The sequence below is a fragment of the Phoca vitulina genome, unplaced genomic scaffold, assembly GCF_004348235.1.
Source record: "Phoca vitulina isolate PV1807 unplaced genomic scaffold, GSC_HSeal_1.0 scaffold13, whole genome shotgun sequence".
NCBI lineage: Eukaryota > Metazoa > Chordata > Mammalia > Carnivora > Phocidae > Phoca > Phoca vitulina.
The window spans coordinates 46,187-57,504 of record NW_022589716.1 but is presented as its reverse complement, the minus strand read 5'-3'; the positions used below and the strand labels follow the sequence as shown (position 1 = coordinate 57,504).

Here is an 11,318-nt window from a genome sequence, read left to right as displayed (position 1 = left end):
AAGAAAGAAAGAAAGAAAGAAAGAAAGAAAGAAAGAAAGAAAGAAAGAAAGAAAGAAAGAAAGAAAGAAAGAAAGGAAGGAATTTCAACCTCATAAAGAAAATCAACTATTTTTCTCAAATCAGAGAAACAAAAATTGGGGCACCTGGGTGGCTCAGTCAGTTGAGCATCTGCCTTCAGCTCAGGTCATGATCCCAAGGTCCTGGGATTGAGCACCGCGTCCGGCTCCCTGCTCAGCGGGGAGCCTGCTTCTCCTTCTCCCTCTCCCTCTGCCTGCTGCCCACCCCCCAGGGGGATTTTAAAATCTTTAAAAAAACAAAAATTGTTTTCCCTTTAAGATGAAAATAAATACAACTTGAATAAAGGAAGCTGGAACTAAAGTTTGCTTTAAAAAACATTTTATAATGACACTGAAGAGGTTTTTCTTAATCTTTTTTTTTATGTTATATTAATCACCATACATCATTAGTTTTTGATGTAGTGTTCCATGATTCATTGTTTGCGTATAACACCCAGTGCACCATTCAATACGTGCCCTCTTTAATACCTATCACCAGGCTAACCCATCCCCCCACCCACCTCCCCTCTAGAACCCTCAGTTTGTTTCTCAGAGTCCATAGTCTCTCATGGTTTGTGTCCCCCTCCGGTTGCTCCCCCCTTCATTTTTCCCTTCCTACTATCATCTTCTTTTTTTTAACATATAATGTATTATTTGTTTCAGAGGTACAGGTCTGTGATTCAACAGTCTTACACAATTCACAGCGCTCACCATAGCACACACCCTCCCCAATATCTATCACCCAGCCACCCCATCCCTCCCACCCCCACCACTCCAGCAACCCTCAGTTTGTTTCCTGAGATTAAGAATTCCTCATATCACTGAGGTCATATGATACATGTCTTTCTCTGATTGACTTATTTCGCTCAGCATAATACCCTCTAGTTCCATCCACATTGTTGCAAATGGCAAGATTTCATTCTTTTTGATGGCTGCAGAATATTCCATTGTATATATATACCACATCTTCTTTATCCATTCATCTGTTGATGGACATCTTGGCTCTTTCCATAGTTTGGCTATTGTGGACAAGAGGTTTTTATTCAACAAAATAGGATCATAAAAGAAAATTCTAATACTTAAAAATGGTTAAGATGGAAAATTTTGTTGTGTGCCTTTTACCACAATAAGAAAATAGGGAAAAGTGGGAAAATATACAGTTTTTACACCAAGAAATACTTTCATGTACTCAAAATAGTCTTAGATGCATATATATTGGTAAGCAAAGGAAAAATTCCTAATATGTTTAAAAAGATAAGAAAAAAAGACCTCAAAATTTACCAGTAGTCTGTGTAGTGGACTTATGGGTGATTTTCTATGTTTTCATTTTTTTACATTTTCTTTGTCCTTCTAAGTAGCTGTGTGTCATTTAATATTTGAGGGAAAGTAAATCTACCATGGAAGAAAAGGTGGTGTTCTGACTCCTGCCCAGCCCCTCCATGCCAGAGAGGTATCCCTAGCAGATCCCCCTGCATTTGTGTATCTGTCTCATGGAGACTCGTGGCTGGGTGAGCATGGCAAGGAGCCCTGCTGATGGTGTGCCTGGATCCCAGCTCCTTCCTGGGAGCACGCCTGTCAGGTTGAGGATTTCTCACCATCATGTCTTCCTCTCCCACATGCCTCATTCCCACCTGTCTCCCACTTGACTCCACCCCACCCAACAACCTTGAAGGCAGGTGTCCAACCATTGCCCCCATCTGAGAAGAGAGGAGGACAGTCCCATTGCCCAGATGGGGGTGAACACAAATGTGTCAAGTGTGCGTCTTCCCACATCCTGTCATGTCCTGGTGCTGACACCCACAGCCTGGACCTGGGGCCTTAGAAGGGATGTCCACAAGTTCAGGTAGGAAACTCTGCTCTGGGGGACCCAGTTGCCTGCCCTGACTCAGCAGGATGTCGTGAGTCCTTTTAAGCTCTAAAAGTCTTTGGTCCCCTGATTAGCATGTACATATTCTTCCCTGCATTTTGATGCATTCTTGTCTTGCTGGCTCTTATTAAACTGTTATTTTTAGCCAGTGATGTGTAGCCCCTGCTCTATGGGTCCCTGAGCTACTCAAAAGGACCTGGTTCATGGGACTCTTTCCTCTCAGGTTTAGAACAGGAGGCCAGGAAGCCACCCTGCAATGACTCAGCTATTAGCAGCTTCCTGTTGCTTCTTCATTTCCCATCTATTATGGGCTCTAATTAAAGGGAATTCCCCCAGAGACATCCTGAGGCATCTGGAAAAGGATTGACATTGGGATTTGAGGAAGTGCTTAATGAGGATTGTGAGGTGTACTTGGACCACTGTGAGAAAAGTGGGTAGAAACCATCAATGGGCGGGGGCTTGACCATCTGCTTCCATCCTTGGGGGTGAATGATGAGTATCACCCTGGACAGCCCCTAGGCCATGGCTCCCTCCACTGCCTCAGCATCGAGGGCGGCCTTCCATGCCCTGACCAGAGCCCACCCCAGGTCTCCAATGGTGCCAACAGGACCACAGGGGAGGGTCTGGAGCCTGACTTAGTGCCTCTGTTTTTTTCACAAGGCCTGCAGAAAGGGGTGCAGACCTCCTTCCTGCCCCCATCATGGCACAGCAGAGTGTCTGAATCTAGGTGCCCTCAGGCCCAACCAGAGAGCAGAGATGAGCAGAACAGTGAGCAGGCGTTTGGAGCAGCTGGCTCCAGCTCAGACCTGCCCCAGGTGTACCACCTGGCACCTGAATCCATCCAGACTTCACTGTGGGGTCAGGCGGCAGACCAGGGCCTCTGACCTGGGGGAATTTACTCCTTTGGGAAGTGATCCTTTATCTTGTTGTATTCCAGACATTAACATGTGTGAACAACCCTTGAGAAGGTCCTGTGCAGCCTACGCTGACTGCCAGGGCATGGATGGCGGGTACTGCATGTGTGGCCCGGGACAGGAGCTCATTTCTGAGACAGTGTTCAGGAATGAGAGTGAGAATATGTGTCAAGGTAAGAATGGCTTTGCACCTTCCATCTCCCCATCCATGAGGTCTGGGGTCACTCAGCTCACTTTCTCCAAGCATCAGAGAGATGTTCTGGGCACCGACCTGTGTCCTATCCTTCTCCAGACCCCAAGGCTCAGATCCCTCTGCAGAGTGCCACTCACACAATTTTGGAACGTCTCCCTTGCCATGTGGCACTTTATTTTCAGAAAACAGAGGGGTGGCATCCAGGATACTTCACAAGCTCACAGTGCAATATCGGTTTCTTCTGCTTCATCAATGGCAGCCAGGATGAGACCTTCCCTACCTCCCCGGAATCCACACAAGCTCGGCCACACCAGGATGGACCCAGGAACCCTGTCCAGAAATGTGGGAAGGGGAGAGATTCAAGGGTAGGCCCACCTTCCCTGGCCATCCCTGCCCCTGGCCAATAACCCCACCTGGAGAAGGCTCCTCCCGGCACAGTGAACTGGCTTCTTGGCCTCCCAGCTCTAATTCCCCATGCAAGGCTCTGCCCTGAACCTCCCCAATAATTTTAGTTTATAGGCCTGTGGGCAACTCGGATGACCGGGACCAGGAAGATGTTGTGTGGGGCTGGGCAGAGTGATGTGGACCACCCTACACACACACTCTAAAATTTAGGTGAATGGAAGATGCTGCCATCTGGACTGGATATAAAGAGAGGGGACCATTGTCAGAGGCCTGACCCTCTTCCAAGGAGGTCAGTCCAGGCCCCACGTTGACCCAGACCATCAGGGACAGAAGATGGAGGCCGAGCCCCATTCAGCTGGGCCCAGTGTGTGCATTCCTGGTGGGAGGCCAAGGGCCAAGAAGACAGAAACATCTGCCACTTCTTGCCCATCAGCACCTGCTCCCCTCTCCAACCACCCTGCCCTCACCCACTGCTGGCCTTGCTCAGATGCGGATTCTCACCACTTCCTGCCAGTCCAGGGGATGCCTTCACAGGGATCCAAAAAGGCAACTTCACTGTCCCAAGGCTGCCTGACTGGATGTCAGCCCCATTGTCTACCACAGCCCTGGTTCCCACTGTCCAGGTGACCCTGCCTGTCCAGCATCACTTTCATTCTCTTGACTCTTTCCCTCAAGCCCCTTAAAGGGCCTGGCTCGGGTGTGGGTCTTGTCCATCTCCGTGGAGCTGGAGTCTCAGAGTTAGCATGGATGGGAGCATGCTCTCCTGCCAGGACAACGGAGATGCCAAAGGTTATGCAGGCAGTGAGAATCCACCTGGGGAAAGTCAGGACAAAGGCCATAGCTGGGAGTCATGATAGGTCCTGGTTGGGAATGCAGCATTTCCCCTGCACGCGGTTCCCAGGAAGGCCCACCCTGGACTTGTTCAAGTCTTCAGGTTGGGACTCAGGTGGCTGTGACATCCCCACCCCATCTGGGAGCCACCCAGGTAAGCTGAGGGCACCAGGCTTGACAGATTGAGAGGGCTTGGGCCACTTCCATCCACATCTGGACAACAGACCATCTGGCCACACTATTATCCCATAGGATGCTCCATGTGAAATAGAAAAAGCACCCATTCACCATGGAGGAGAGAACTGGCCTTCTCCAAGCAGATTTCTGCTATTGCCATAGAACAAAGAACCTGCATATGGGCAAGACACATGGATTGGAAGAGTTTCTCCTTCAAGATTTACTCCCCTCGGAGGGAGAGACAAACCATGAGAGACTATGGACTCTGAGAAACAAACCGAGGGTTTTTGGGGGGGGAGGGGGGAGGGGTTAGCCTGGTGATGGGTATTAAGGAGGGCACGTACTGCATGGAACACCGGGTGTTATATGAAAACAATGAAGCATGGATCACTACATCAAAAACTAATGATGTATCGTATGGTGACTAACATAACATAATAAAATAAAATTTAAAAAAATAAATAAATAAAAATTAAAAAAAAACAGATTTACTCCCCTCCTTTGGGAGAGGTTGGAGTTTCTACGTTGTGTCCCTGACATCAGCTGTCTGTGTATACTCTGTCCCCTCACCTGTAGCACCGGGGTTCCATGAAGCCTGTGGTTATCCTTGACTGACTTCTTGGGGAGTCTAGGGAGATGGAGAGGACAGGCTGAGTCTTGGTTCTGTGTGCAGTATAGGAGCCTCCTGGAGCCTGCTGGAAAGCCATGGGCTGCAGGCAGAACCACCCCCCAGAAGGCAATGACCATGCAGACATGGGTTGAAACTGGAACTTGACTCTCCTCTCTTTTTCATCTGTTTTTCTGTCCCAGGGATCTTAGTGCTGCTACTGTTGACACTGGGACCTGTACGGAAACTGAAAGGTGAGTCTGCCCAGCCAGCCCCATCGGTGACATAAGCTGGGGAGTGCATGCTGGGGTCTGGGTTTTCTCACCAACAAGGGGTAGGGAAGGGAGCTTATTCCACAAGTAAGTCTCACAGGTGGTCGTCTGGGTATCCAAGAAGCTGTTTCCTCCTCCCTAAATGTCCAGAGTTTTCTGAGCTCTTCCAATGGCAGCTATACCTTCCCTACCCTCCCTTGCTCTATTCCTGGACCCCCAACTGGCAGCTGGCTCCCTCCATTTCTTGAGCCTTCTGACTGTGGTCTTTGTCCCCACAGCCTCTGCCCCCACAGACTGTGCTCAGTGGTGCCCTCCGAAATCCACGTGTGTCAATGCCACTGCCTGTCGCTGCTCCCCAGGATTCAGTTCTTCATCCGGGGAGATCTTCACCAGCCTGTTGGAGAGTTGTGATGGTACAAGGGCTTGGGGTGGTGGAGAGGCACGGAGACGGAGGGGGGAGATGGTGGAGCATCCCAAGCCCTCAGCCTCACTGAGAGCAGCACCCAGCACTTCATCAAGGAAAAGAGAGAGGTGACAAGGCAGGGGGAGTATGAGGGAAGCAGACAATCAGGTTTTCATGATCAGTAGGTAGTGTTGAGAACTTACACAGCAAAGCTGAGCAATGTGGGTTCAAAGTCCAGCTCACCACTGATTACATCTGACATGTAGGAAATTATTTCTCCTCTCTATGCTTCAGTTTGCTTGTCTGTAAACTGGGGACAATCATTGTACCTACCCCCCATGGATGGAGTGAGATTTAAAATTCACGTGTGTGAAGAACAGGTAAAGACTAGTACAGAACAGACTGTCAGACACAAGTTATTATCATGGTCACTACTGTTATTACTGTGATGATTCTCATAGCACAAGGAAAGGGGAGAGTAATGGAAGCAGCAAGAGGAAGCAACAGAGCCTGGAAGTTCAGGGTCTTCTAGCATAAGCTCACTGGGAACTCCTGCCCCCTCATGGTCATTGTTTCCCACCTCGCTCCTCACAGTAGCCCCATGAGGCAAGCAGAGCTAGCACGGTTTTTATTTTCCACCTACACCCATTTTGCCCACCCCCACCAATTCCTCCCCACCTCCAGCACCCACTCATCTCTTCTATGAGTTCTGTTTTGTTTGTTTTTAGATTCCACATATAAGTGAAATCATATGTCATTTATCCTTTTCTCTCTAACATATCTCACTTAGCATAATGCCCTCAAGATCCATCTGTGTTGTTGCAAATGGCCAGATTGCCTTCTGTTTTATGGCCGAGTGATATTCCCCTGTATACATACACCACTTTTCATCATCTATTCATGCACTGATAGAAACAGGTTGTTTCCTTATCTTGCTTGTTATAAATGCTGCGATGAACATGAGGATGCAGATATCTTTCCAAGTTAGTGTTTTTGTTTCCTTCAAATAAATACCCAGAGTGGAATTGCTGGATCATATAGTAGTTCCATTTTTAATTTTTTGAGGAAACTCCAGATTTTTTCTCACAGTGGCTGCACTAATTTGCATTCCCTCCAACAGGGAGCAAGGTTCCCTTTTTCCCACATCCTCACCAATACTTGCTATTCCCTATCTTTTTTATAATAGCCCTTCCAACAGGTGTGAGGTGAAATCACATGGTTTGGATTCGCATTTCCCTGATGATGAGTGATGTTGGGTACCTTTTCATACACCTGTTGGCCATTTGGATGTCTTCTTTGGAAAATGTCTATTCAGATCCTATGCCCATTTTTAAATTGGATTGTTTAGGTTTTTTCTATTGCGTTGAATGAGTTCTTTATATTTTTTGGATGTTAATCACTTCTCAGATATATGATTTGCAAATATTTTCTCCTAAATTACAGATCACCTTTTCATTGTGTTGATGGTTGCCTTGACTTACAAAATCTTTTTAGTTTGGCGTATTCCCACTTCTTTTTTTTTTTTAACTTTATTTTATTATGTTAGTCACCATACAATATATCATTAGTTTTTTGTTTGTTTGTTTTGTTTTAATTTACATTTATTTCACTGAATACTCTTGGCAATGAGAATTTTTCATATTTTTTTTGTGGAAAGAGCCAAGATGTCCATCGACAGTGAATGGATAATGAAGATGTATATATACGCAATGGAATATTATGCAGCCATCAAAAGGAATGAAATTTTGCCATCATTAGTTTTTGATGTGGGGATCCACGATTCATTGTTTTCATACAACACCCAAAGCTCCATGCAGTACGTGCCCTCCTTAATACCCATCACCAGGCTAACCCATCCCCCCACCCCTCTCCCCTCTAAAACCCTCAGTTTGTTTCTGAGTCCATAGTCTCTCGTGATTTATCTCTCCCTCTGATTCCCCCCCCTTCATTTTTTCCTTCCTTCTCCTAATGTCCTCCATGCTATTCCTTATGTTCCACAAATAAGTGAAACCATATGATAACTGACTTTCTCTGCTCGACTTATTTCACTTAGCATAATCTCCTCCAGTCCCATCCATGTTGATGTAAAAGTTGGGTATTCATCCTTTCTGATGGCTGAGTAATATTCCATTGTATATATGGACCACATCTTCTTTATCCATTCATCTGTTGAAGGGCATCTCTGCTCTTTCCACAGTTTGGCTATTGCAGGCATTGCTGCTATGAACATTGGGGTGCATATGGCCCTTTTCACTACATCTGTATCTTTGGGGTAAATACCCAGTAGTGCAATTGCTGGGTCATAGGGTAGCTCCATTTTTAATTTTCTGAGGCACCTCCACACTGTTTTCCAAAGTGGCCGTACCAACTTGCATTCCCACCAACAGTGTAAGAGGGTTCCCCTTTCTCCACAACCTCTCCAACATTTGTTGTTTCTTTCCCTGTCCATTTTTGCTGTTCTAACTGGTGTAAGGTGGTATCTCAATGTGGTTTTGATTTGAATTTCCCTGATGGCTAACGATGATGAACATTTTTTCATGTGTCTGTTAGCCATTTGTATGTCATCTTCAGAGAAGTGTCTTCATGTCTTCTGCCTATTTTTTGACTTGATTATTTGTTTTTTGGGTATTGAGTTTGAGTTCTTTATAGATCTTGGATACCAGCCTTTTATCTGTAGTGTCATTTGCAAATATCTTCTCCCATTCTGTGGGTTGCCTCCTTGTTTTGTTGAATGTTTCCTTTGCTGTGCAGAAGCTTTTTATCTAGATGAAGTCCCAAAAGTTCATATTTGCTTTTGTTTCACCTGCCTTTGGAGATGTATCTTGAAAGAAGTTGCTGTGGCTGATGTCAAAGAGGTTATTGCCTATGTTTTCCTCTAGGATTTTGATGGATTCCTGTCTCACATTGAGGTCTCTCATCCCTCTTGAGTTTATCTTTGTGTGTGGTGTTAGAGAATGGCCAAGTTTCATTCTTCTGCATGTAGCTGTCCAATTTTCCCAGCACCATTTGTTGAAGAGACTGTCTTTTCCATTGCATATTTTTTCCTGCTTTGTTGAAGATTATTTGACCATAGAGTTGGGGGTCCATATCTGGGCTCTCTATTCTGTTCCATTGGTCTATATGTCTGTTTTTGTGCCAGTACCATGCTGTCTTGGTGATCCTTGCTTTGTAATGTAGCTTGAAATCAGGCAACGTGATGCCCCCAACTTTGTTTTTCTTTTTCAACGTTTCCTTGGTGATTTGGGGTCTTTTTTGATTCCATACAAATTTTAGGATTGTTTGTTCCAGCACTTTGAAAAATGTCATTGGAATTTATCTTTGCTTTTTGGAGTCAAATCCAAAAAATCTGTGCTGAGACCAATTTCAAAGACCTTACCCCCTGTGTTTTTTTCTATAATTTTATAGATTCATTTTTTAAAATTATCATAACTGGGATCAAAGAGATTGATTTATCCAAAGTCACAGTTAATAATGTTGTAGAACCTAGACCAAGGTCTAAGACAAAAGAGTTCTTATTCTTCAACAATGCAAGATCATAAAAGAAATTTATATGACTTAAGTATGGTTAACATGGTAAATTTTATATTATGGGCATTTTACCACAATAAAAAAATTAGTAGGGAAAAGGGGAAATAAACAATTTTCACACCAAGAAATATTCTTCATCTAATCATCTTAGATGCATATTTATTAATAATAAGGGAAGATGTTCCTAGTATGTTTGAAAAGCTGAGGAAAAAAATATCCTAAATCTTCTAGTAGTCCATATATAGTGGACTTACAGTTGATTTTCTTTGTTCTCATTTTTCACATTTTCTTTGTTTTCTAAGATCCATGTGTCATTTAGTACTTGGGGAAAAGATGTTATCAGATGAAAAAAAAAAAGTTGTTGTGACTATTAGCCAGCTTTGGTGCATTTGCATGTGTGTCTCATGGAGACTCGTGGCTGGGTGAACATGGCAAGGAGATCCTACTGCTAATATAACTGGATCCCAGCTCCTTTCTGGGAGCACATCTGTCTGGTTGAGGAGTTTCCTGTCCTCATGCCTTCCACACCTTGCACCTCATTCTCCACTGACCCCCACTCAACTCCACCCCATCCCACAACCTTGAAGACAGGCCATTGCCACCATCTGAGAAGAGAGGAGGGCAGTCCCATTGTCCAGATGGGGGCAAACATGAATGTGTCAGATGTGCATCTTCCCACATCTGGTTGTGTCCTGGTGTTGACACCCACAGCCTGAGCCTGGAGCCTTAGAAGGGAAGTCCAAGGTGCAGAGAAGAAACTCTGAATGTATTGAAATGCATAGGACCAAATATTCTGTCCCTGCATTTTGATTCATTCTTGTGTCCATGGTTCTTATAAAATTGTTGTTATTTTTAGCCAACAGTGTCCAGCCTCTGCTCTATGAGTCCCTGAGCTACTCAAAGAGGACCTAGCTAATGGAAATCTTTCCTCTCATGTTTAAAGAACTGGGAGAGATAAGATGCCAGATAATATCCCCAATGACTCAGCTGTGAGACACTTCTTGTAGCTTCTTCATTTCACATCCCCAACGTCTCTGACAAGAGGGGACTTCCTTCAGGAGTGGAGATAGTAGGACTCCCACAGAGACATCTTTGGGCATCTTAAAAATGCCAGACATGGGCACCTTTGGGGACCAGGTGATGAAGACTGTGGGGTGAACTTGGGCCACTGTGAGTAATGGGAGGTGGAGCCTGTCAATGGGCAGGGGCCTGATCACCTGGTTTTATCCTCAGGTGTGAAAGAGTGTTACTCTGGACAGACTCCAGCCATGACTCCCTTCACTGACTCAGCATTGAGAGTGGCCTTCAGTGCCATGGTCACCCTGACTGGAGCCCACCCCCAGGTCCCCACTAGTGCAACCAGAAACTCAGTGCCTCTGTCCACCCCACAAGGCCTGCAGAAGGGGATGCAGACCTCCTTCCAGCCCCCACGATGGCACAGCAGAGTGTCTGAATCTAGGTGCCCTTAGTCCCAGCCAGAGAGCAGAGATGCAGAACAGTGAGCAGGCATTTGGAGCAGCTGGCTTCAGCTCAGACCTGCCCCAGGAATACCACCTGCAAGCTGAGTTCTCTACAGTCCTGTTGGCCGAGTCAGGCTGGAGGCCAGCGCCTCTGCCCTATGGGAACTCATATCTTTGGGAGGTGACCCTTTGCCCTGTTGTGTTCCAGACATCAATGAGTGTGGACCACCCTCGGCAGTGTCCTGTGGAAAATTCGCAGACTGCTGGAACACAGAGGGCAGCTACTACTGTACATGCAGCCCAGGATTCAAGCTTGCTTCTGGGGCAAGAACGTTCAGGGATGAGAGTGAGAACACGTGTCAAGGTAAGAATTGATTTGTGTCTTCCATCTCCTCGTCCACAAGGTTTGGAGTCACTTAGCTCACTTTCTCCAGGCATCAGAGAACATCCTCAGCACCTACCCAGGCACCCATACCTCTTTGAACTCCAAGGCTCAGAACCCTCTGTAGAAGGTCACTTCTGAAAGTTCAAAAATCCCCCTTGCTCCCTGGCATTTTATTTCTGTGAAATAAAAAAAAAAAAAGGTGGCACTCAAGATATTTCA

At 45.8% G+C, this 11,318-nt stretch overlaps 1 protein-coding gene across 1 annotated transcript in view; it reads left to right on the top strand.

Moving 5' to 3' along the window:
• Nucleotides 1-11,318, top strand: part of LOC116637083 (adhesion G protein-coupled receptor E2-like) — a 34,786-nt gene that overhangs the window by 6,190 nt on the left and 17,278 nt on the right. Inside the window, exons 3-6 of the mRNA XM_032412281.1 lie at nt 2,862-3,011; nt 5,255-5,305; nt 5,602-5,736; nt 10,923-11,078. Coding sequence (XP_032268172.1) covers nt 2,862-3,011; nt 5,255-5,305; nt 5,602-5,736; nt 10,923-11,078 — 492 coding nt within the window. The remainder of the gene's footprint in view (nt 1-2,861; nt 3,012-5,254; nt 5,306-5,601; nt 5,737-10,922; nt 11,079-11,318) is intronic.